Source organism: Helianthus annuus, chromosome 9 (assembly GCF_002127325.2).
Source record: "Helianthus annuus cultivar XRQ/B chromosome 9, HanXRQr2.0-SUNRISE, whole genome shotgun sequence".
Taxonomy (NCBI): Eukaryota; Viridiplantae; Streptophyta; class Magnoliopsida; order Asterales; family Asteraceae; genus Helianthus; species Helianthus annuus.
This window is the reverse complement of record NC_035441.2, coordinates 143189212-143217114: the sequence shown is the minus strand read 5'-3', so window position 1 is coordinate 143217114 and position 27903 is coordinate 143189212. Positions and strand designations below refer to the sequence as shown.

General features: G+C 35.2%; 2 protein-coding genes across 2 annotated transcripts; one reads left to right on the top strand and one right to left on the bottom strand.

Moving 5' to 3' along the window:
- Nucleotides 1-12923: 12923 nt before the first annotated feature.
- LOC110874738 (zinc finger MYM-type protein 5-like) lies at nt 12924-14355 on the top strand. The gene is made up of 2 exons (XM_022123204.2): nt 12924-13270; nt 13473-14355. Exon 2 carries the CDS (start codon nt 13478-13480, stop codon nt 14213-14215), a length of 738 nt encoding a protein of 245 aa, XP_021978896.1. The 5' UTR covers nt 12924-13270; nt 13473-13477; the 3' UTR covers nt 14216-14355.
- Nucleotides 14356-14420: 65 nt separating this feature from the next.
- Nucleotides 14421-16712, bottom strand: LOC110874737 (DUF21 domain-containing protein At2g14520). The gene is made up of 9 exons (XM_022123203.2): nt 16441-16712; nt 16265-16341; nt 16095-16178; nt 15891-16004; nt 15714-15800; nt 15391-15618; nt 15241-15314; nt 14757-15150; nt 14421-14657 (listed from the first exon to the last, which is right to left on the bottom strand). The coding sequence occupies exons 1-9, from the start codon at nt 16613-16615 to the stop codon at nt 14625-14627; spliced, it is 1266 nt and encodes a 421-aa protein (XP_021978895.1). The 5' UTR covers nt 16616-16712; the 3' UTR covers nt 14421-14624.
- Between the last annotated feature and the right edge of the window lie 11191 nt (nt 16713-27903).

Genomic DNA, 27903 nt, shown 5'->3' with positions numbered 1-27903 from the left:
ATATTACGACACGCAAATCATAGATATATTACGTATAAACGGGAGTGATAACGGATTTACATGATAACGGTCACCAATAAAATCGTTCAAGTCGCAAAATCTTAAAAATATATATATATGAGCTCATATATATATATATATATAGGGGAAGGTTAATTTGAGAACAAATTTAATGTGAGAAGAAAAAGAAGAAAGGGTATAATGGTAAAATATTAAATAGTTTATAACTCGTCCCATAAATTATGTTTTCTCTCATTAATAAAGCAAAAAAAAAACATTTTATCCTACACATTTTAAAATTTATCCTACATATATCTTACACTTACCGAAATTTACCCTACGCATATATAAACTTATCATACACATTTAAAAATTTATCCTACACATACTAAAATTTATCCTACACATGTCAAAAATTCTCCTTCACAATAAATTATTTTATCTTGAAAGAGTATATTTAAAAGTGAGTTACAAGTTTAATTAGTTAGCTAATTAATTATAGTTATAAATTTACCTATATGCCCTTATTAAAAACATTAAATACACATATTAAATGAAGTAAAATGGAGCATTTCTATTGGTTTAAAACTTATTCTTTTTATTCTTACAAATTTTTTCTTCTCATTTGAACCCTCCACTATATATATATATATATATATATATATATATATATATATATATATATATATATATATATATATATAAACGTGCCAACATAATAAAAAACGAGAACTTTTCGAGAAAATCTCAAAGTTATGTGACAATTGTAAGAAACGGAGAAACTTAGGATTTTTGTGATATATATTGATTTAAAAATCGTTCCTACTATAATAGGATGTGTAGAAATCAATCTTTGGGATTGCGCTATTTAAAAATACGCACCCAAAGGTGAGTGTCACTAAACCCCTCTTTTTACTGCTTTGTATATGTTTTGGGGGTAGAACACGCCAAAAAGGGTTTAATAATGTTTTTAGATTAAAACATACCTTTTAATATAAATTATATATTTTCGTTGAAAATATATGGAGTTGATAAATCATATGTTTCGAGATAAAACGTTTTTGATGAAAGTATGTTTGGCGGAAAACAATGGTGTGGTTGGAACGAATATCGCTTGGTCTCAAGAGAGTAAGTAACAGCATATGCTTACATTTTGGTGGGGGTTTCAGGGGATTCGTACAACATCGTATATTAAATTTGTCATATTAGTAGGATATATATATTGTACCTGAGGCAGACATCATATATGGTCTCAATATGGACCCTGCGCCAATGATGTCGTTTAATCGATTAAGTATTATACGCGATGAATTGTTGGTAGATCTATCGGGTTGACAACCCCCGTCGTGACCGGTTGCCCCGTATCAAGTCAAACGCCGAATTTAAATTCTGGTTATTGTCTAGCATTGATTATCCCTGCATGGTAAATATATAGTTCGTATTGTCTAGCTAACATACGAGTCCGAACATTGACGCTATGAATTTAATATACAAAACTTGGGAAAATGCCTTAATGTCAGGTTTTTAAACTTACGACGGATGACCCATGGATTTTATTAAGGAAATAAATGGACTTTCTAAAAAAATTATATGGATGTTTTACAATAAACACATAATTAGAAAGTTTTCCTTTGGATCAAATTGTTTAAATTTCAATATGTGAACTCACATTCCTTTGTGTTGACACTTGATTTTAAACGTGTTCTACAGGTACTTGAGTTCGGCTTCGGGAATCATGGCGTATCTTGTGTTTGATGATGCATGTTGTGTTACTTGAAAATGTTGGACTAACTTTTTAAACTTTCTGGGACGAATGTAATAAGATCCGCGAGGATCAAAGACAACTTAACTTATGTGGTTGTGTCGTGGTTTTTAAAATGTAATGTTTAAATAACTTATGTTTTAAAATAAGTCAATATGTCCAACAACCTTCTTGAAGATCTACAGTTGTAAACCTTTATGCCCTTGCCACGTGTCTTATTCTGTTGTAACAGAAAAAACACTTTTGTTCAAGTCTTGGTTCCAGGCGTGCGGAGATGTTTAGGATCTTGTCTTCAAGTCTAATTGTACCCTTGCGAGAGCCCGCGTAAGGGTGTTAGTTGAATGTTAGTTTTACCCTTTCTCCGACGCACGGTTATCGAAGATTGTTTTCTGCTATATCTTTGTTTAGAACCGTTGCGCAGCCACGCATGGTTCTGTTAAAGGTGTTCTTGGAATAGGACTATGGTATGGTCTCGTGATCTTGCGCGAGGTTTCCTAGACCATATTCCTTTGTCTTTGAACTGTTACTTCCCAAATCCTGTTTAGGACTACTGCGCGGCTGCGTAGAGTCTTTATTCAAGAGGTTTTTGGGATAAAGGTTGTGGTATTGTCCAATACGCCTACGCAAGGTTTTTGGGACCATACCCTTCATATATATATATATACTATATTACCTTAAACATAGAGTAAATTATAATCCATATCAATTTAGTGAGTGCAATGAACCAAATATTAGATTAAATAAAAACATTTTTTTACAAAAAGAAGATATGAAGCCAGAAGTGGAAAACTGTGATCGCATGAATTGCTATTTATTGCATTGTAACAACATATGTTAAGTAATAGTGTTGATAATTTCCAATCTTGTTGAAACCTTGTAACAAAACATGACAACAGAAAGAAAGATCACTTACGAATAAATACAGAAATCGTACCTAAATAAGCTCGGATAGATGCGATTAGAAGGTGACCGGAGTTGGAATTCCGGTGAATATGCGAGGTCGTAAAACAGGAAGAATTGTAGGTGTAATTGTGTTGGGAAGGTTGGAATGGCGTTGAGGAACTCTATTTATATAGATTTGAGGTCGGCTTAACGAGTAGAGTCGTATTTGTATTTGGAGGTTTATGTAGGTTATGGATATTCACCAAATCGAACGAATTTTGGGATAAATATTGCGGATCTGGTTAAGGGGGTGTTTGGGATTGCGTTTTCAACCTGATTATTTGATTATTGTGTTTTGAAATCACAAAAAATCTATTTTGAGTGTTTGGTAAAAAATTAATAAAAAATGATTTTTTACGTTTTGTAGAGTTCAAAACGTGATAATCCATAAGTATGTCACCCTTTGCTGCAGGAAAACGTGATAATCCAAAAACTGATTTTTTACGTTTTCACTTATTTATTTTTTTGAAATATATATACTTGCCAAACACTCAAATAGTTGATTATCTGATTATTGTAATATCAAACAACATAATCAAATCCAAACAATGTTGATTATCTGATTGTTGTGATATCAAACAACATAATCAAATCCAAACACTATCTTTCTGCAGCACGTTTTGTTACAGCTAATTATCTGATTCTGATTATTCAAAACGCATAATCTATTTTCAAAACTCAACCCCAAACACCCCCTAAGATAAAGGTGGAGATAAGAGATAACGCAAGAAAAACGAGGTTAAACGGCTGCGATTGGCGGTTCCGTGGTTGCCGGAATTGTCGCCGGGAAAGACGGGGAAGAAGACGCAGAAGATGAAGGCTTTGTTTTGTTTTTTAATGTTTTAAGATTTTACACAACTAGTCCCTGTAGTTTATATTTCAATTAAATGGTCTTTAAACTTCTAATGCCTTGTTTCTAAATTAAAAAAAAATGACAATTCCGGTCCCTATTGTTACAGTGCCCCCTACTTTAGAAAATTTCGTCCCGAAATTTAAATTGGAAAGGTGTAGGATATGATTGTAATTACTTGGAAAGGTTGACATGTAAGAGTTACAGTTTGTGTGGGTTACAAAAGATATAAGTAATGGAGTAGACTATTTGAGTGGGTATTCAAAGTCGAGGTAAAAGAGAATAGATAATCGGATTGTTGGATAAGGTTGTGATTACTTTGAAATGCAAAAGTTACGGTTTATATGATTATGATATACTGTTTCAAAAAGGATAAGTGGTGACCTTGGGGTTAAATGTGTGTGTTCAAGGTAAGGATCAATGAAATTAGAAGATTAAGTCGTTAGAAAGATTAGGGGAAAAGTCTCTTGAGTTATAGTTTGGGTTCCAAAGGTAATGATGAAAAGTTGTTATTTAAGATTAGTTTAGAATGTGATTGGACACAATGTAATAGTTAAAACTAGGGCTGGCAATTTTACACGAATACACGACACGAACCTACACGAATTAATAGGTATCGTGTATGGCCTTAACAGGTATCGTGTACCAAACAGGTAGACATGATATTACCTATTAATTTTTGTGTATAAACAGGTTAAATACATGTTTACCTGTTAGTACCTGTTAGTACACGATAATAAATTAAATCAAATAAAACTCATCAGCCATGTGCGTGTGGGTTCCTTAATTCCTTTCTATTTTCATTCCTCATTCAATTAAAAAAAATAAAACCCTAAACTCTCTCTGTAACTCTCAGATAGCATGTCATGTCCGTGTTTTTGTTTGTGTTAACATGTATTAACAGGTAGTTTTCGTGTATAACAGTCGAACAGTCGTGTTAACAGGTATTAGCAAGTAATTTTCGTGTATATCGTGTCATTTTCGTGTTCATGTTCGTGTTTGAAAAAAGGACACGATAAGTTATCGTGTCGTGTTCGTTTATGGGATTTCGTGTATCGTGTATGGGTATACATGATATGCCAGCCCTAGTCAAAACTAGATAACTGAATTTTAGTACAATGGTCAAGGTCTAAATAACACAGACTTCACGTGACAAGAAAACTCTACATATGACAATATGATAGGGACACTTATATATAGGAAGTACCAGCGGTGTATCCACCATGTCCTTATCATATCGCATATGCTTTGTTATTCCTATCACGATAAGTCTTATGCTATGGCACATGACAAAACTTACTATGATTTCCATGCGCCAAATTTTATAATTACGTGTGCACTCGTAATTACTCGATTCATCGCATAGTCCGCATAGTTCATCCTGTTGAATGCGGGTCAAAGGGAGACAAAATCATAGACAACGCAGCAAGTAAATCAATCATGATCGAATAAGCAAATCACGTTTCATTTATAAACATGTTCATAAAAGAAGTACCCAATTGTTTTACTAATTGAACGAAAGTACAAGTACGAGGGAAAATAAACTAAATAAAATGCAGCAGAGAAAAAAACTTGGTGGTACTAATTGTTCCGTACATCATTGTTAGCTTGAGCTTCAGTTGTGTTGACGTTTTAGGCACCTTGGTTCGCAATGGCAAGTCTTGGGCATTGATTACGATAATGGTTTGGATCTCCACACTTGAAGCACTGACCAATATTAAATCTAGCATTTTGGGTAGGAGCAGCAGCAGGCTGAATGGGTGCGGCTGGCTGGTTGGTATTAGGTCTAAGAGTCACACGACAAGTATTTGCTAGGTGTCCAAACTTACCACATTTGGTGCACAAGCGACAGAGTATATGGGCAGGGTGGTGATACCTACAGGTGTTGCATAGTGGTAAGTTTCCTACATATGGCCTTTTGGTAGAAGTAGGGGCTACTTGGGCAGTAGGTGCCGGTTGAGCTATAGGGGCTACTTGGGTTATAGGAGTGGCTGTAGTAATAGCAGCATAGTTTTGATTGGCTTTACGTTTCTTGTTGTTGCTAGATGTTGCAGCTTTAGCATTGTTGGTTGGCTCCTCATCAGCTTTACCTTGCTTTCTCCCTTCCTAAATAACTTTTCTGCTTTTACGTGATTGACAGTTAAAATAGCAGCTAGACAAACAGCTTCTTCAACAGTGGCGGGTCTGCTTCCCAATACATTGCCTTGAATCTCAAGAGGCAAACCACCAGTGTACTTTTCTATGGCTCTAGACACAGGTGTGACCATAGCAGGTATGATATACTAAGCTCGTGGAATCGCTTAGTATAAGCAAGGTTTTCTCCGCTATCTGCTTAAGATGATAGAACTCATCCTCGAGTTTCTTGAGTTCATTTCTATGGCAAAATTCGTCCTTCATCAGCTCCGTGAGCTCATTCCAAGTTAAAGCCAAGGCAGCTTCAGGGCCACGGGTTCGCTTCTCATTGTTCCACCACGTAAGTGCCCGTATCAAGAGGACACCAGTGGCGTATTGGACCATGAGGTTATTAGGACAGTTACTGTTCACAAAAGTGCTCTCCATACTTTCGAACCATTCCAAAAGTCCAGTGGCTCCTTCGCTACCAGTGAACCTCACTGGGTTGCAAGAGTTGAAATGTTTGTAGGTGCAGGGAACATTTCCATTATTGTTAGCGTTGGCAGCTTGATTGAGTTGGTTAACCAAATTAGGAAGGATAGCAGCCATTTGCTGAGCGATGAGAGCAACAAGTTCCTGGTTTGGTGGTTGTTGTTCTGAGGTTCACGACGAGGAGGCATTCTATAAGGAAGAGAGAAGGAAATTTATTAGGTTGAAGATAGGATAAATTGAAATGGAAGGCAATAGTGGAATGTAAAACAAGTAACCCGAAGGCCCATAATCATTTATCCATTATTTAAAACAAATGAATGAAAACATTGACTAATCAAAGTAATTAAGTTCAGATAACGTTTAGGAAGACATGCTTTAGCCTATAAGTGGACACTCACTCCAAGAATTCCCAGGTAAGTATAACTGGTTCCCCGAGTTGGAATTTATACGAAGTGCTTGCCTAGCCAGAAAACTCAGTGTACAGGCATCCACCCTTCCAGATTGCACGTGTTCTTAACCATCCTTCAGACTTGGATGAAATTTTGAAAATAAATTTAGGCTTTAAGCCTAGGAATTTTCCTACATTCTAGGGATAGAAAAGGGAAACCAGATATTGGGATGAGATGAGAAACTAATCAATAGATAAGGTAAACCTAGGGATAAGGACAAGGATGGTAGTTAGGAACACACAAAAAGCTAAGGCAATCCTAGGGGGTTATAGTCTAGGTTTTAGAAAGTCTAATAACCTAATTCCCTATAACCATGGCTCTGATACCAATCTGTAACACAACAATTTGTTTTTCTTGTTTGGATTATGATGATCTTTAAATTGATTAATGAAATATTTAAATTTTTAGTCGATCATGAGCTATTGAGCAATCTATTTACGTAATGCCTTGACGTGTCCGCCGTCATCGGTTCGGGTGTTACAACCAACGTGACACTCTTCAATCTTGTGTATGGGTTCAACCAATATATTATTTATGGGTTCACTCTAGATTTTTATATAGGCGTTTTTAAAATTCCGAAACTCAATGGGTTCGGGTGAACCCGGACCTACGTATGTAGATCCGCCCCTGGGTACATTGCGTGTTATGTTGAAAACTGTAACCACCGTCCTCTTCCTCCTCCATCATTGACGCATTGTCTTATTCTTATTCCATAGCTTCACCATTCATGCACATACAAATGTATGGAAATAATCTGTAACACCTCGAAAATTCCTGCCCAATAAAATAAAGACACGTGTCATGGGAGACAAATGTGTCAGGAACCCGGATCAAATAAAAAAGATGTATGGTAGGATTTTATAGAGGGTGTCATGTTATTAAAAAGTACCTCTGAATGACCCAAGGGCGACATGTTATTAAAACACATCTAAGCGTCCCAAATTTATAAATCCCAAGATCCTTAAATCGTTTGATAAACATCTTATATATTAACCGGTTGTTTCTAAATAAATAAAATTCCATCCTTTATATGGAAATTGGGTTATTAGGAATGTTATTACTAAAATTCTGATTTAAATCCCGGTCTAATGGGAGTTGGAAGTAGTTAATTAAACTTGTTCAACTATTATGAGAATCCAAGACTTGTTCTTGGTATTTCCGTCAACTTTAAACTCTCACATGAATCCAAAAGCATGTAAGGGACTTGCAAGCATGCATTGGCTGAGCAAAAGGACCCACAACTGAAAAGGATAGCATGTGAATTCGGACTTGTAAGTTGCATGGTCAAAGATTTGGAAGTTTGTAAAATTTTTGGCTTCTGGCCATCGGTTACGGACCGTATGGCTTTAAGCTTACGGTGCGTAAGGTCCATACCTGGGGGATTTCAGCAAAGGTCGGTTACGGACCGCAACCATCTCAGCATACGGTCCGCAAGAGCTGCATACGGACCGCAAGAGCTTAGGCTTACGGTCCGTAAGCCTGTCGCTGGCAGCAGAAAATGGACAGCTGCTTGTTCAGCCTGTTGCACCGACTTAATGTTATGGTTTTCGAAACCAGGGACTTGCTAGGCAGTATTTAGCCACATAGGGGCACCTGGAACCATATCACATCAATTGTAGAGTCACTTGGCATGATCTTGAGCTCCCTTGGTCACTATATAAAGGAGTGAAGGTTGTAACATTTGATCATTCATTTTGCAACTCACTTGGAGCATTCTTGGAGCTTCTCTAGACAGCAAACAAGTTCCTCTTAAGTCCCTAATCCTATTTAGGACCTTTTTAAGTGATCCTAATCATTCATAATTAAGTTTGGCTTAGTTAATTAGCTAAAAGTCAAACCATCGTAATTAAGGTTTGACTTCGAGATTAGTCAATAATTACTTGGTCAAATCTCGAATTAAAAATACCTAGAAGTAGGTAATTATGTGGGTAACAAACCCTTGAAAGGGTATTTCCAGATTCCCACTCTAACCATGTTGATTGTCGAGTCAAAGTATACTTTAAAAAGTCAACAGAATGCTTAAATCCAAATTAACTCATAATTAGCAATGTAGGATACATGCAACCTGTTTGATCATTAATATAACTTGGTAACTAATGTAAGAACATGTCCCAACATGTTCAACTCGACAAATTTTCTGTTTAGACCCATTTGGAACCGAAAGTCGTATAATTTGACTTTCGCTTTGACTTTCGGTTCTGACCCGTTTTAGTCAAGTTTAGGATTGCCTTAGAGCTTCTTTTGGACCTAATAACATGTTAGTATAACCCTCTGTGATTATACGGCTTGGTCCACTAGTTGTCTAATTATTATGCAAGTTTCCGTTAAATGCCCATATGTTGACCGTTATGCCCAAATGTCCATGAAATATGATTTTTGAAAATATAAAAGGGTAGACACCTTAATTACTGAATTAAAAACTTGTACCTAAAATTTGACCTCAGTTTGAGGTGTAGATTAAGAGATATGCTCATTAGCGTAATTAGAAGCTTTCTTAGTAATTAATTAGCATAATTTGCATATAGCCTATCTAAACCCAAATTTTTATACAAAACTTTATACCCATTGATATATAATAATATTGTGTGATTTTTAGAGATTTTTATTTATTTTTAGGCTGACCATAACTTAGAGTTTTAAGCTTAATTCGGTTATTGCCGGTTATGCCCTTTTAGGCTATAAAATGAGTTTTATAAATCCTTTTGACCTCAAACCTTTTTCTACTGATTTATTATGTTAAATATATTATTTTGAGCCTTCTGGAATTATAAAAAACATCAGCTTTTCTTTCAAAACCCGGAAATGGCTCCAAATCGCCTTTTAGGCATTTTTACGACATGGTATATATCAAAACTAGTTTATATATATATATATATATATATATGAGTTGATACCTACTGAAATATTTAGTAAAATTTTATATTATAACAGTAAACTAAGGTTTCAAACTCAGATTTCCAGTTTTGACCTTTTAGGCTTATATGAAATTACCAAAATACCCTTTCGGTGTATAAGATGGTTATAATTAATAAAATTCACATATATTTGATACTATACTGTTATAACACAGCGAACTAAGTATATTTTCTGATTTATTCAGATATGTAACTCAGGTTACTAGTTTAACTCTTTTATACCCTTTAAAATGACCAAAATCCCCTTATGAAGCATAAATCGAGTTTAAAATTATCTTGGGCATAATAGGACATATCTTACTGATATAACAACATATTTAGTGCATATAATCTCAGGAAACTTGTATATGATTTATATGGTTACCCGTTACGCACTTTCGCGTTCGGATCGGCTCATGTAACTAGTTTACACATATTAGCCGAAACGAGTCAAAACATATCATCCTTGTCTCAAAATCCAGAATGTGATTAGTTTACCCATCTTATACAAGTCTCCAAACTTGTTGGGTCTAAATCACATTCCTTCCCGGTTTTCGCCTTCCATGCGATTAAACCATATTTATCCCTGAAACTAACCGGTCTAAGCTTAGGCTAAATTAAAGACCCGTTAGGATTCTAATAGGTATTATAAACCTTCGTTTCAGAATAGGAGATCCAGTAAAAGAAACTTGCACTTGCTTGTTGTGGTTCATACTTGCTCAGGTAAATATTTTTAACTTATTTTCCCTTATACGGGCTTGGGGTACGGTATATAAAATACCGCTTGGTCGGGCAATTGACCTTAACTCATTAGTAGTTGAGTATTATCAATGTGACCCGTTTAAAAAATTTTGTTTTGTTTGTTTTACGCCTTTGGAAGTTTAATGACCATGTCCCGGATATCCTTGGCATCATTAATGAAATGGCCACGACCTTGGCACGCGGGTGTAGGCGTACACCCGACAATGTGTCCATATTTATTAAGGTATAACCGTTGGTTTCCCGCCGCGGATTCATATTATGTGGTGTGTCTATTAACCTTAAACCCGGCACGAACCGGGCGACTGAACGCATAACAAACATGTAATTCTTTTACAAGTTTAAATTTGATTAATTATCCCAAGTTATAAAAAGTTTTGTGCCATGTGCATTCAAATCAATTTTTAAAAACCTTTTCAAAATGAGTCAGTTAAATTGTATTTACAAGTGTAAACTGACGTATTTTCCCCAAAAAGATTAAGTGCAGGTTCTACACGAAATAGGCTGGCCTCTCCTTAGCATCGTTTAGAGTCTCGCAACTTGTGATACTTGGATATTACAATTTGTTGGTTGAAATAAATCTATCTTTTTGCTTCCGCTGTACATTATAATTTGTGTTGTTTGACTATGATGATATCAACTACATCACGATACTCCCCCACCGGGCCCACCGGTGACACGTAGAAATTAGGGGTGTGACATGATCACAAAGAGAAAAGAAGAAAAAGTACAAGAACTCACCTTAGAAAACTTGGATTAGACCCTCGTCTAATCCGTGCCCTAACAAAAATCATTCAAAAACCCAATTCCACTCATGACATTACATTGGGATCCCATTTTCTCACCTTTCTAATTCAAATTCTCCATACATTCAAGCTAGTATTTCTTTGGGAATATGTCACAGAATAGTAACCAAGTTTCAAAAGTGTTCTAATTAAGTCACTCGTATCGTTTTTGCCTCAATTAGATAACTTAACATTCAAATTGAGTCATGTCATTTTTTCTATGTTTCAAGAAAAAAATGAAGAATAAGATGTTGGGGTCGGATTATTTTAATATATGAAATTATATTTATTAAAAATAAAAACACGTTAATTACATTAAAAATTAAAAAAACAAGTTACAATTCACGTCATCGCTCAAAGTTAGCATCAAATAAAAGGGAAAAAAGAAACAAAAATCCACATCACCATGGTTACTTATGAAATGGATGAAAACACCCTTAATTTTAAAGAAAAATGAATGTTGAGTGACCTGATTGGAACACTTTTAAAACTTGAGTGACCTAATTGGAACACTTTTAAAACTTGGTTACTATTCTACAAAGTTACCCCTATTTCTTTTGAGTAAAATTTCAGGAGGGGAATGATGTATAGCAAAAACGGGGCCTAACAGAACATTTGCTTACTTGCTTCCATTGCTTCAAAAATTCTTATCGAGTAATACTCTTCCGTCCCCAAAAGACCTAGCTCCCACTACTATCATTCTTGTTCCCTCATGAGAGCTTTGCCATTTACCAACAAGAAACCCTAAAAGCTCTATATTTTTTATACGAATATCAATTAGGTTGGTTTTTTTTTTTTTTTTTAGGACTGTATCAAACTATATCAACTTATAGATTATAATCTAGGTTTCAATCATTATGGCAAATTACATAAGGATAGCAGGTAGACGAGCAACAAACTGCGCCGCCATCCCTTTCTGAATAGAAAACCCTAATCTACTAAAAACAAAGTCTCGCCCCTGAGGGGTCGAAAAGTTGCTAAGGACCACACGCTGAACTCTGGACAAGAAACGAACTGCCTCTGGCGCCAAAGAGTCAAATGTGTCAAACGCTAGGGGGACAAAAGCATGCTGATTATCCTCACAAGCTTTCGCGTGCTTTTCCACCTTCTTCGACTCTGCTTTTAGTACCGCTTGCCCCGCCACAAACCCATTTTCCCGGAACCCGGCTAGGGGGGATAGACCTGTGAGATCGACACAAGCATGTTTCCCGCCCTCCCAACCAAAAACTAGCACGTCAGCCGGGCGTAGGGTGGATCTCCCCTCCGACGGGTCTGTAAGAAAATTAACCGGTGCCTCTTTCTTTGCCGAGATCCCTGCTCGTCTGAGAATATCCATTAACGCATCTCGAACAACGTCATGGCGATACTTAAACCCCGGTTGCTTTTATAATCTTTTTAAGTAGGTTTATTTAGAGTTGATGTCACTAATTAAGTAATGCAGGGTGTAGTTGAAAGTAGTTCAGTTGACCAATGAACCAAGTTTTCCTGTTTGATTTATTTAAAATTTGACTATGTATTGAACCTATGCTGATCGTTGCTTGTATTTTGGTCAGGATCGGTGCCACGTAGGCGGCGGCGTCATCGGGTGTGGATATGAGCCATAAGGGATGGACGAAGGGTGTGGTGATGAGCCCTTTTACATATACATATGTATGTATGCATATGTGTGTGTGTGTGTTGGATAAGGAAAAGAGGGACGTCGCGAGCGACTTTGGGAGGATGAAGACGATGGGGACGGGCCCCAAGGGGGCGGTGTAGCAATTAACCATGTCAAATTTCTTAAAAGTTACCCTTAAACACTTTACCCTTGCCATAAATCCCCCTTTTTTTACCCCACCCACCAATCTCATACACACCATTAAAAAAAGGGACCCCACCCTAAAACCTTTATCTCCTGCCCTTGCACAGGTTCCCTACCGGCAAACAATACCCAGTTACCCATCTTACCTACTTTTGTGGGTGGCGGCAGTGTTGTGACACAAGGACGAACCCAGGAACAGTATCCGTGAAGATGCCCAGTCCCCCTTATAAAAAAATACTAGCTCAACTATACAAACCCAATACCCTTTTAAGACTTGGCCCATCTAAACCCATTTACCATTTAACCCAATTACCAAGTTAAATTTTTAAACCTAAAATTTACTAGTTAGCGGCAAACTTCCAAAAAAGGGGCATCGAACTATTCGACTTCCACAGTTCGACGATTAGGATTTCAGACCCATCAGGTTTGTTTCTTACTCCATACTTGTTTGATTAACTTTGACAATTTGTTGATAAAATGATAAGGTCTTGTTGACCAGACTCATCACTCATCAATAAGTGTTGTTGATGACTTTAATATTATCTATAGTAAATTGAATGTGTTATTGATTATCAATTTATCATATTGTTCACTTTGTTGTTATTGACTTTCTTAATGAGTTATAGGTATAATGCCTCGCAAACAACTATCCGGATGTCAAAAACGAAAAAAGAGAAAAAGAGATGAAGAATTAAGAAAGTCTCAAGCTGGGGCTATGCTTAAGTTTTTACAAAAACAACCTCAAGGTGCTAATGTTGTTGAAGAACATGTTCATGGAAAAGTCGATGAACATAATGTCCATGCTAACGTTGATGCTAATGTTGAAGAAAATGTTGTTGGTGCTAACGTTAAAGAAGATGATGTTGTTGCTAATGTTGAAAAAGATGTTGTTGGTGCTAATGTTAAAGAAGATGATGTTGACGTTGCGGTTAATGAAATTGATATATTTGATCCTAGAAATTGGGGTGGGCTTAAATCTAACATGATCAACGTTTTGGTAGAGGAAGGTCCAAAACGAGATTTGACTATTGATAAGGGTCCCAAGAATAAATCTGGAAGACGATTTTCTGCAACTTTGTATACTAGAACTCTAGCAAATAAGGAGACTTGTGATAGAAGTTGGCTAGTCTATTCGAAAGAGCTTGACAAAGTTTTTTGTTTTTGCTGTAAACTATTTAGAAAAGGGGTTTCGAAAGGTCAGTTGGATAATGAAGGTTATGGGGATTGGAAACACGTTACTTCTAGACTTAAAGAACATGAGACTGGCTTCGAACATCTGAAGAATATGACTACTTGGTATGAAATGCGTCAAAGGTTGAAAGCTAACAAAACAGGTGTTCAAGCAGCGAACGAGCAGTTTAAGAAGTAAAAAGATTATCGGATTCAAGTCATTTTGAGAATTATTGCACTCATGAAATTTCTTGATAAACATAATTTAGCATTTTGTGGATCAATTAGAAGTTGTATAAACTATAAAATATTGATGAAGAAGGTCTATTGTTATCCTAATGCATTAATTGTTTTGTTTATCACACCAACATATTGATGTAAGCTTCATAATCAGAAGGTCGTGATTCGAATGCTACTTCTCCAATATAATACATAGAAAAAGAGTTAGACTGCGAATTCGATAGACGATTAATGAGTAACTACAATTATACAGTTGCAAGTATATTAAGTTCTCTGCGTGTTAGTATAGCATAAGCGTAATCATTGCCATTTGCTTCTCACTCTTCATCCTTATAAGCATATGGCCTCTCTCTTCAACTGGTTATTCTTTAATGATGATCGGTTTCATCAAATATCTCATCCTACACGATATCAGAACACAAAAGAAAACAAGTTACGGCAAAAGAAATCTTGAAAATACGGTTATTAATCAAGAAATGAAAAGATTGGAGTTATCTTACATTTATGAGCTCTTCCATAACATCTTCCATTGTTATGATTCCTATGACTTCCCCTTCTTGTCTGAACGAAGAAAACGGTTTGTCTGTTATATTAACAACCTCCGGCAAGAATTTATCCGACCACCTTCTGCTCTTTGAGGATTCTGCGCGCGACACATTCCCACTTCCAGAAACCGACTTAAACCTATGAAACGTTCTCCTGCTGCTTAAACCTCCATTCCCATTGCTTTGATAGCTTTCATTCAAAATATCTAATCTCACGTCACTTGACCCTTTGCTTATTGACGGCTGCACTCGTTGACCTTGACTTGGATGTTGTATCACCACAGCTATGTGACTAAGACCCTTTTGGAACTCGTTTAATATATCGTATAACGGCATTGTATCTGAAACCCTGTATATGATACCGTCACAAAATATCATACAACTAAGGTTGATATTTTTTTTGGTACATTAATATAATAAACTTTATGTTATATTATACCTGGGAATCAGTCGAAGAGTGATGTTTTTTATCGGAACACAATCTGCTGGATTGATGGTCATTAGATTCTTCACCTGTTGTGTTTTTCACAATGAGTAAGAGTGTTTTCTAGATAAGAATAATTATTTTTTTTTTTTTTTAAATGTTTACCAGAAGAGCTCCGACTATGTTTCCGGGTTGATCATAGTATACCGGTACTCTGCTATAACCCTTTTCTATGATAAAATTCATCAAATTTTTATCTAGTTTGGCGTCAATATCGACTGAAAACGTTTCAGATAAAGGAGTCATGGCATCGCGTGCTGTTTTTGAGGTAAGTTCAAGTGCTCCTCCTATGATTGTTGTTTCATGAAGTGACAAGCTTCCACCTTTCCCAGCCTTCATCAAGTATATGATTTTATAAATCTTATTATTTAAATATTTTTATAAATGTTTGATTAATGGGTTAACACTTAACAAGGTTTATACTGTACCTTATTACCATGAAAATCAACTAATGTCTTTAACTCAGCTCGGCGAAAAAGACTAACATGCCCTTTCCCCAATATGAAATCTAGCACCTGATGGCAGTTAGTTCAAGAATCAAAGTATCAAACACCGTTGAAGGTTGTTTATGTTTTCTTTCTCTAAAAGTATAAAATAAAACTCACCTTGCTTATCGGGTAAGCTACGGGAAACCAAATCCAGACGAGCACACGAACAAGTGGAGTCACGGCTGCACCGATCGCAAGACCGTAACGTGTACAAATAGACTGTGGTATTATCTGGTCAAAGTTACATGTTCTGGTTCAGTTGCCTTTTTGTTTACATTTATTCTGTTGCATAATTTTATGTTAGAAACATAGGATTCTAACCTCGCCAAAGAGAAGTATTAGCGTCACTGAAATGATAATAGCACCCAATTCCGGGACCAATTTGTTCAAAAATATAGGAAGTGCCTAGAGCAACCAAAATTAACGCATTTTCAAGCACGCTTAAAGGTATATAACATGTTATTTAACTATGGTACTTATGCATAATATACCTCCATGGCAGTAGCATTGCTGATCAAGAGTGTGCATAGAACTAAATGATGCCTCTTCACAACTGATAAAATCTTTGCTGCATTCACAAAAGTTTTTTTTTTTTCTTTTTTTTTCTGATTAACTCAAGAAATCAAATAAGTTTGTAATTTAATGTGCAGAAAAATATTAAGCATACATGCACGAAGACGGTCAACGGGCTTTCCTGATGCGGCAAGCACTTCAAGGTCAACAAGACTCATTGACATGAGCCCAAGTGTGAGCCCAGACATCATTCCAGCAAACAACACAATCATGGTGACCACCGCGACGTGAAAGAAGAAGTCTAGACTGCAACATGATAAGTACTTCATTCCACTATCAAAATCTACAACCCTGATGATTCTTCATATTTATGTTACAAAGGGTTTAAAGGCTTTCCATGTAAGGCTGGAAACAAAGTGTTTGGATTTTTTTGAGCAAATTCCAATGAAAATCACTCTTTTTTATCAAAAACATAGTGCAGTTTTTGTCATTTGGTTTTGATTCTGTCGTTAGTACAGCCAAATGCAAAAAAATGGATCATTTGAATAACAAAAACTTTGTTGGCCGATTTTGAGTTGTGTGGACAAAAAGCAGGCTTAGGATTTTTTTTTTTTTTTTTTTTTTTTTTTTTTTTTGTGTTAAAATACTTTCAATTCAAACATTCAAAAGTTGTAGTGATATATCTATTAATTTGAAATGTTTTAATTTCTATGAAAAATGTTAATTATCAGAAGATTAGTGATAAAAGTGTTAGCTCAAAGAGTTAGAGGGTTGTTGTAGATATGTGCAAAGATGAAGGGTTGCAGTGTCATTTAAGTATTCTTCTCGGCAAAAAAGTGTGCTCTTTCATTCTATACTCTTCCGCTCTCTCTTTAGAACTGAAACATCTCCTTTGCATTCTCACAACAATGGCAACTTAATATGTTGTGACAGATTCAAGAATTTTCAATAGAGAAGATGATCGAAATGAATCGGGCCAGATGGGTGAGGTCAAAGATGGTCAGGTCGAAAATGAAAACAACTAGTTTTTTTACCCAAAAATGTTTGATAAATCTATACATATAATAAAGTAAACCGATGTATGACACGTGTCATTCATTAGAGGTCTCTATTTTGTTGTTTTCCCACCCCTTCCTCCACCGTAATTATCTCCTACTTAATTATAAATACATATTTTTTATATAATTAAAGATATTCATTATCTCCTCCTTAATTATCTCCTACTTAATTATAAATACTTATTTTTATAATTAAAATCTTTCTATACTAATAAACAAAAATTCTTTTTGGACACGTGTCATTCTCTGGTAATTTCTCTCCCTTTAATTTTTATTTATCTCTTTTATAAAATAATAATAATAATAATAATAATAATAATAATAATAATAATAATAATAATAATAACAATAATAATAATATCAATAAACATCAATTTAACTAAATCTATTTATCTCTTTTGTTTTCTTAATTTGAAATTGATTTCTTTTTTAACTCAAAAGTTTCAATCTTTGCAAATTTAAATCTAAAGTTTCAATCTTTTGCAATTTAACACCTTTAATATTTTTTACTTTTCACCCAAAACTTTTCATCTTTTGCAATTTAATCTCAACATTTTTTTTACTTTCAACTTTAGTCTCTTATATACTTTTCAACTTTCATACGTTCTCCGTTTAACGTGTCGTTCTAAATTTCCGAGTTAACATGCCGCGACGTGCGTGTGTGGTTCAACGGTTTTTCATCTATTTTTTTCCTGTTTGAAATGTCCGTCGCAGCGCGTCTATTTTTCCCCGTTTGATAGGTCTGTCGCAACGTGCGAGTCAGAGATCAACTTAGCTAATTTTTTCTCGGTTTTACACACAGGCTCGTGATCATGTGAGAAACATTTGTCTTTCATCTAACATGATATATAACTAACGAATCCCCCCGCCGCAAAAGAAACCACTTTGGGGACACATGTCGCTTTATGAGGTGTTCTCAATTAAAATTTATAGAAGAGATTTTAATAATAAAGATAAAGATAACCGATAACCATATATTAATTATTAAAATTAAAAGATTTTGATGATAATAATAAGGATAAATGATAACCATATATTAATTAATAAAATTAAAAACTTATATTAACGTTTTTATTATTTATAAAGATAAAGATAGTTTTAATTGTTTATATAAAGTTTATAATCTTTATCTTTATTTACTATCTAATAACCTATGGATAATGAAACTGATGAAGAACCGGACTTAGTTAAGAATTATTTCCAAATTCTAATTAATCACAAGTAGTTCAAAAGGAGCAAAAAAAATATTTGTTGTTAATTCCTTTGCTACTACTATACTAACCTAATCAAATATGAAAATAAAACTATAACATCATATTAGGGTTAACTTCCAATCAATCACAAGTAGTTCAAAAGGAGCAAAAAAATTATTTGTTGTTAATTCCTCTGCTATTACTATACTAACCTAATCAAATATGAAAGTAAAACTATAACATCATATTTGGGTTATCTCCCAATCAATCACAAGTAGTTCAAAAGGAACAAAAAAATTATTTGTTGTTAATTCCTCTGCTACTACTATACTAACCTAATCAAATATGAAAGTAAAACTATAACATCATACATGAAAATTAAAAAAAAATAACATTTTTTTCTTTTAGCGTTTTCTTTTACTTTTTCCGCTTATTAATAACTATTTAATTGAAAATTTAATCGATTTAACCATGCGTAATACTTAAGTTTCTAACCTATTAATAAATAAATAAAAAATAAAGTAAAAATGTTAACTTGTGTAATACACAATTTTCTAACCTAACAATAAATAAATAAAAAACAAAGTAAAATGTTACAATACATCAAAGTTCATTTTTTTTTTCAAAAACATATCTTGAAGACCATATGTGTTAAAAAATTATATAATATTCAATCAACCCATGTAATACACGTGTTTATTTAACCCATGCAGTACACGTTTTTAAAGATGTAATTTTTTTATAAAGTTATATTTATTCAACCCGTGTAATACACGGGGTTCTAACCTAGTTACTTTTAAATCAAAACTACTTGAATTTTTTACTTTTAACTCAAAACTATTCATATTTTGCAATTTAACCTCACAACATTTTTACTTTCAACTTTGGTCCCCTATATTTTTTATCTTTCGCAGATTTTTGTTTTACGCTTCGTTCTAAATTTTACGAGTTAACACTACGCAACGTGCGTGTTTGGTTCAACATTTTTACGTTTTGTTTTACGCTACGTTCTAAATTTTGTGAGTTAACACGACGCAACGTGCGTGTGTGGTCCAACATTTTTACGTCGTCTATTTTTTTCCGTTGGCAGGTTCGTCATAACGTTCGGGTCCTAGATCGACTTAGTTATTATTTTCTATGTTTTACGTTTCGATCTAATTTTTTCGCATTAGCACGCCACTAATTCAGTGTTGATAGTCCTTGCGGTGGTGCAACATTGATACTATGTTGCACGGTTTTACTTTTACGTCCCCACTGCAACATTGGGTGCTTAATACTAGTTTGTAACCAATTAGCATCCAAATTGATTTTTTTTCTAGAAAATGAAAAAATCTAAATCAATATGACAAACACTTACCCTAAACTTTAATGTCTACATTTCTCAACTTAAACATCACAATTAAAAATCAGAGAGCTAATGTAATTGAAACCTCAAATTATGAAAACTTTTATCTCTATCTTAAAAATAAATATCAGGTGCCTTTTATGCTACCGACTCTCCACTTTTCATAAAAACACAAGGACACCTCTAACATTGTGAAATGATATCTTTAACCCTTGCTCCATTTTACCGGCATTCCCAATACTTTCAAAGTTTGCATTTTTAAATCCCTTTGCTCTTCCTTTGCGTTTTTACCCAAAGTTTCACCACATTGCAATTTTAGTCTCTCGGCTTAGCGAATGTCAACATTTAATCCTTCAAGTTTCTAATATTCCAACTTTACCCATATACCATATATAATATGCGTTTTTAACATATTATTTTCTTTAATGATTTTTGTTCGCTAATGTTGATCTACGTTTAGATGTAATTTTCTTTAATGATTTTTGTTCGTTAATTCCTTTCTGAGTAAACTGTCAAAATGGTCCCTGAGATTTGGTCGCTTTTATCACTTTAGTCCAAAACCCAAAACTTTTGAATCTGGGTCCTTGTGGTTTGAATTATGTTCCCATTTTCATCCAAAATCAAAACCTGATCAGAGTTTTCTGTTAACACCCAATTTTTTTGTCTTTTTCCTCCGTTTTAATGAAGGGCAAAATGGTCTTTTAACATTTTATTGTAACAAATTAAAAAAAATCTAACCATTTTGTCTTTCATTAAAAGGGAGGAAAAAGACAAAAAAAAAAGTTGGATGTTAACTGAAAAATCTAATCAGATTTTGCTTTTGGATGAAAATGGCAACAAAAATGAAACCACAGGGACCCAGATTTAAAAGTTTTGAGTTTTGGACTAAAGTAGCAAAAGTGAACAAACCTCAGGGACCATTTTGGCAGTTTACTCTTTCTTTTTTAAATAATTAATTTGTCGTCAACCTTCTTGAGTTTCAAAAGTTTCGACGTTGCCCCTTTTGTTCCTTTGCTTGAAAAAAATAACTTTATATGTGTTGATTCTTGTACATGTCGGTATAATATATATTCATTCAACGGTATAAATTCAAGTTACCCTGCTCTGCGTTTCGTGTGTTTTCTATTTTTTTAAGCATAATAAGCCTCTTTTGATTGTTGCGCATCGGTCGCGAGTTACAAATAACACTTACACTAATTCGTTCGATGTTTGTAATGTATTAACGCCACAACGTGCGCAGGTCTATTTACTAGTTAAAATAACTATAAAACATTTTTTTACAGGTAAACTAAATACAAATAATAAGTAAGGTGCTGTTTGTTTTTTCTGCGGGAAAATGTATGCAGTCTACGGACCACATCTGCAGGCATCTGCAGGAGAAGAGGTGGACTAAATGTCTGCAGTCTGCAAGGAGAAGAGGATTTGTTTTTTTTTTTCTTCTACAAAATCACTTTTCACACACACAACCACACACTTCTCTGCCTCAACTCTCTCTCTCTCTCTACAATCTGCCATCACACCACCTCCGACCATAACACCACCACCACCGCACCACCTCCGCCATCACACCACAGCCATCATCTTCGCCGTTCAGCCGCACCACCGCCTTTGTCTTTCAACCACCACCTCCACCACCGCCTTCGTCTTTCAACCACCACCACCGCACCACCTCCGCCATCTCACCGCCGCCATCATCTTCGTCGGTCAACCGCACCACCGCACCACCTCCGCCATCATCTCCGATCTGGGTTCGATTTGGGGTTTTTGGTTCGATTTGGGGGTTTGGGTTCAAGCACCACCACCGATCTCCGATCTGGTAGCACCACCACCGATCTCTCTCTCTCTCTCTCCCTACGGTATCTCTCTCACTCTCTCTCTCTCTACGGTATCTCTCTCACCGATATTGATTTGGAGGTTTTGGTTCGATTTGGGGTTTTTGGGCAGGGATGTGGTGGTGGAGGCAAGGCCGGTTTTGGGCCTGTGCGAGAGGTGCAAACGCACAGGGCCCAAAACATCTAGGGGCCCAAAGTTGTTTTAAATCAAGTATTATATCTTACTAATATAATAAAAGAAACTCTATTTGAGACACGTGGCAGATTCTCAAGCCATTTACTTGGTGGGTCCGCCCATTTTGACGGATCAAATTTATTTCTTTAATCGGGTTTTCTTGACCCGTTTTTATCCAACAAAGATTAAGCCCATAATACAAAACCCATTCGCTTTCTACTTTACCTTTTTCTTTCCAAAACCCTAATGTCGATCAATTGAGCTTTAAATGATTTGTTGAGCTTTTTTGTACGCCGATCTACAAATTCAAAGGATTCAACTAATCAGGTACCAAAATCGTATTCCAATAATTGTTATTCCTTTCATTAATCTATTATATGTTATTATGTTCTTTCAGATCTTTGTTTACGAAGTTTCACTTTTGTTTTGCATATCATCGACGGATGCATCTGCTTCTCACTTTTGTTGTTCTTTGAATACGTATTATTTTTTAAGTGTTTATTATGGATGCTATTCATATACAGCTGGCAAAGACAGATGATGAGTTTAAAGTATTTTGATTGCCCTGGTGATTGGAACGAAAGAATTGATTTTACTGAAAAAAAATTAATATATTCTTACTGATTGTTATATTTATTAGCACATACATCACAATATAATTTCTTATTATAAATTTGATGAATCAGGCATCTTTAATATCTGGAATCTGGATCATCTTCTAATTGCTAGCACTTGCAAGGTGTTTTATTCCAGAAGACAACAGGTCAAGATCAAGTGAACAGATACATTTAAGATCAGAACTTGCTTGACCATTACAACAACTTCAACTCTTCAAGATATTAACAATCTAAATATATCAAAATATTAACAATCTAAATATGACTTGTGAGAGAAAACATATCTTAAAACTATTTATCAGTTTGGGCCTAAGCCCATGCTTTCTAATATGGACCTAAAGTCAAACTATGATATGAGTTCATTATGGTTGTGTTTATTTTGAGTGTGCAGGATTGGTTATAGCCATTAGCAAGATCTCATATGTTGAAGCAAAGGGGTTCATTACAGTAACAAAGGTTTCTTAGCCTCATCTTATTGTTGTTTTTTTTTTATTTATTAAAAATTTTTGCTTTTTTAATACCGGAGAATAGTTTTTCTTGATCTCATTATGGGCTTTCTTTTTATATAATTTACATACAATTTTTCTGATATGTTTTGTGTTTGAATAAAAGATTATGTTGTTGTATATGACTCTTATGGCATTGACAACATACCAAAATGAAGACTTAGTGGTGTTTGAAGTGGAATGTGAATTTAGTTAAGGATATTCTTGCTGGGAAATTTCAGGATGGTGCATCTGAGATTAAAAGACATTTTTTTTAAAGACATTATTGTAAGTACATTTTATCATTACAATATGTTTTCATTTTAATAAGGAGATGCTAATATACAAATGGAATATTTTTATTATTATTTTAATTTTGGTTATTACCTTTTTTTACATTATTATATAAAAAATATGGCACATGAATTGTTGTATAATTTGTTGCCATCAGGTAGTCATGTGACAATGGGCAAATAGGCAATTCTAATTTTGATTAATGGGCATTCCAAAATGAAATATTATAATATTGTTTTTTTAAATAGTTGGAGTGATATTTTCTTTACAAAATTTGTAAAACCTTTAGACAATCTTCAAATTATGTGTTTGTATATTATGGGCAGTTACCCACGTATTATTATTGGCAACTTTAACTCATTTGCTTATGAATATTGAATGAGTTGATTAGGGTCAAACGAGATAAATAAATCCAATGTTTTTGGTTGCACTAATGCCATAAATATTTTTTTTTTATTATTATGCTTCATCTGTCTAACTATGTTAATTGTTTAAATTTTATTGAAAAGTAATCTACAAAAATAAAAGAATGATTTTTTGCTCATTTTTATGTTAGTTATTCAAACACATCGAAACACCATCTCTTGCAGTCTGCTCTAATACTAAACAACACATATGAACAAAAAATTTCTCTAAAAGACGAGTCTCACTTTTGTGTGTAACTGTTGTTTGCAGAACCCTCAAATAATTGGGGAGCATAGTGACGGTACTAAAGGAAACAACAAACAATAAAAGAAGCTGATTTTATTACATAGTTTAGATTTGCTTAAGAAGACGCATAGAAAAGGATAACAATGTACAAATAGAAAATTACAATCCCCAAAAGATTGAATTTTGTGTTGGCCGTTTCACGATATGTTGGGAGCATCACCCGAATAGTTTAAGTGTCCCATTTCTCTCGATGCAATGTATGATCCCGTGATTATTAGTTATACTTTAAACGTGGATAGATAATTGGTTTTATGAAGGTCAAGATGTATGTCCGAAAACCAAAATGGGATGAATTATATTAAGAGTAAGAAGCAAAGCCGATGTTAATTTATTATACTATATATGGGAAAATATTTAGAAATTTATGAAGTGTTTTTATATTCATGAATTTTAATACATATTTCCTTTTTTTCACTAATGCTTAATTTCAATTATTTACACTTTTAAGTTTTATATAATTCTCATTCTTTGTAGTTTTTTATTTCTTATTAAAATTAAATTGTTTTAACCCGTGTATCACACACGGGTAGATAATCTAGTATTTTATATATAGACTTTTTTGTAGTTTAAAATACACAAACGAAACTTTAGCTCAGTGGATGCAAAAATTGGCTGACACTTCTCAATTCCAAGTTCGAATCCTCTCTACTGTTGTTATTTTGGCTTCTTCACATTCAATTTTTTGTTTGGGCCTTTGGGCCTCAAGTGCTAATTTCAACTTGAGCTGTGATTTTGACTTCTTCACTCACATCAATATTGCAACTTTTGCTACCTTATTTTTTAGTTTAATTTCTAATTTTAACATCTAAATTTGGGCGTTCATAAATTTGTAAGTTCTTTCATTTTTTTCTTCTTATTTAACTTTTTACATACTTTACATGTTTTCTTGTTTAAATTTTTAGGTTTTTTATTTTTCTTACAACCATTTACAAAATAAACTTAGAAGAACTCATGAATATTTAGTTCTATTAATTTTATTTGTATGAAAATGTTCATATTTTCAAACTAATTTGGATATGTTTACACATATTACACTTCTTTTTGCTACACTACTTTTGTTTTGTTTATTTTCCTTTAACAATTATCGTCGGCCTATGGTTTTTTGATATATGATTGATGAGTTTATATTATAGGGAGAGGCCCAATTTTTTTTTGTCTCGCACGGGGCCCAAAAGTTTTTTATCATTCTCGGGGACGGCCTTGGGTGGAGGTTTGGGCAGGGATGTGGTGGTGGAGGTGGTGGCAGGGATGTGGTGGTGGTGGCGAGATGTGGTGGTGGAGGTGGTGGCAGGGATGTGGTGGTGGAGGTGGTGGCGGGATGTGGTGGTGGAGGTGGTGGCAGGGATGTGGAAGAAGAGGTCTGCCAAGAAGAGGTTCCAAGAAGACATGGAATCATGTCTGTGTGGTGAAGAGGTCTCGCAGACAAGGTCTGCGACAAAACAAACAAGCTGCGGACTCCAAACCTCTGCACGCGTCTACGCGGCGCAGACATAAGTGGCCAGAAGTGCTTCTGGCCAAAAAAACAAACACCACCTAAGTTTCTAAGCAGTTGGAAATAAAAAGTGAGTTCTCTAATCACCAAGCAATCCACAAACAACTAAAGAAACAAAAGGGCCTATTTAATGTGGGCTAGATCATGAAACGATTGGGCTAGTAATCACCGAGTTCGACTGTACGAGGTGAGTTATATGATAGAAATTGGGCTGTTGACGGTACCTAATGATGTGGGCCGGGGGCCTATTTGAATGCTCAAATCTCATATTTTAGTTGAAGAATAAAGTTATGGACATTGAGGATATATATATATATATAAGCTGGGTGTAACGGGCTAACGTCATACTGAGTAGACGCAAATGATACGTTATACACTGCCCCAAAGGGGTGTTAGCCCCTTTGGGCGTGAACGGGCTCACGATGGGAAGTGAGTGTTACCACCTTTTTCACTTTTCTTTTAAAATTTTTAGCCAAGCTAGATGTAACATCATCCTTTTTTTAATCGAATTTATTTAATTTGACTATTATTTTAATTAATAGTGGAAAGTGAAACTGTTACACACAAAACTGGAAAAAAAAAGTGAGTGAGAACCCCTTGCCTATGCTAGTAACGTGACAATCATTTTTTCACTTTTTAGTGTAAAAAGTGAACTCATTACACATGGTTGAAGAAGTTAACCTTGAACTAAGGAGATAAGGATCAAAGACGGGTTATAGATAATTTTTGATGAATTATTTATTAAGGGTCTGTTTGGTTTGGGATAATGGAATAGACGAAGGAATGGAATGGACGAGGGAATGCAATGGATCATTACCATTCCATGTTTTGTTTAGTTACCATGTGTGAATGGAATGAGTTATTATTGTGTATTGTTCGGTAGGCAAGAAAAACGGAGTAATAAAATCAGTGGTGAGTGGTGGTGGTGGTGGTCCGTGGTAGTGATTGTGGGTGGTTATAGGTGGCGGTGGTGGGTGTCGGCGGCGGCGATGGGTGGTGGTGGTGGCGGCGAGTGGCGGTACGGCGGCGATGACGAGTGGTGGTGCTGGTAAGGTGGTCGTTGGTGGTGGGTGGCAGCAGAGGTGGCGGTGCCGGCGGTTGGTGGCGGCGACGGCGGTTGGTGGCGGCGGTGGTGGGCGGCGGCGGTGGCAAGTGTCGTTAGCGGTTGGTCGCAGCTGTGGGTGATAACGGTGGCGGCGGCGGTGATGGCTGTCGAGGTGAGGTGGTGGCGGTGGCGTCGGTGGTGGGTGGTGGTGGTGGTGGGTTGTGGCGAATGTGGTGGGTTGTGGTGTTGTTGATGAATGGTGCAAGAAGGGATGGAATGGAAAAAAAAAAATGGGGGGTGGAAGGAATGATTTTGCGGGAATGAAATGCATTTTGGAATGGGTGATTACATTCCATTGACCAACCAAACACCCTTTTCTTCATTACCCTCGTAATCATCTATTCCATTCCACCTCTCATTTCTGCATACCAAACACTACCTAAGTCTTTTATATTTTATTTAGAGATAATCATTAGTTTAAACTAATAAGGTTTATCTAGGAGTTTATTTATTTATTTAAAAGAGTTTGAATCAGTTTAGGACAAGAATGAGTTTTAGTATAAATAAAGGGTTAGGGATTATGTATTGATGTGCTTTGATTGATAAAAAAAAAAAAAGAGTTAGAAAGTTCATATATGGTGTTTGTGTGTTCGATAACAATGATCTTATCAACCTAAACAACCAATATTTTACCCACAGATCATACATTAAATTAATCAACCTAACAATGATTTATTGCTAAAGTTTTCAATAAAAAAAGTTTGGTAGAAATTCACCTCAGAATTAAGGTAAAAGTTGGAATATGGATGGTTATACAAGCTGCAAATATGAGAAAGAAGGCAAGTGGTTTCAAACCTACTTTAAGAAATAATTATGTTCTAGAGTCTAGATAAAGGTAATTTTAGGTCCTCGTCATTTTTCTGTTAAGACGGAATGGTGATGGTCCTTCCTTGAAGGATGGTTCGTCACGTAAGCGACATGTAGGATGGGCATGAGGATAGGACAAAAAAGATGGAGGTGTGGAAATGGAAGGATGGACCTAAGGCTACTGGGTATGGGGACCGTCCCCAGATAGTCCCGGAACGGCGCCGCCCCAAACACCGTGCCGCCCGGACCGTCCCCGTCTTGACCGTCCTCCTCTAGACGTTTGAGACGGGCCATGTAAAGACAAAAAAGCACGACTTTTAATACATGTTACCGTTTAAAAATAAATAAATAAATTTCCAAATTCAAATTAAAAACTAACAGTAATATTTTAAATTTTCACCAAAATATCACTTAAAACTATATAAAACCCCTATTTTTTACACCATTTTTCTCATTTTTCATCTACCACAACCCATCTCTCTCTCTCTCTCTCTCTCATTTTT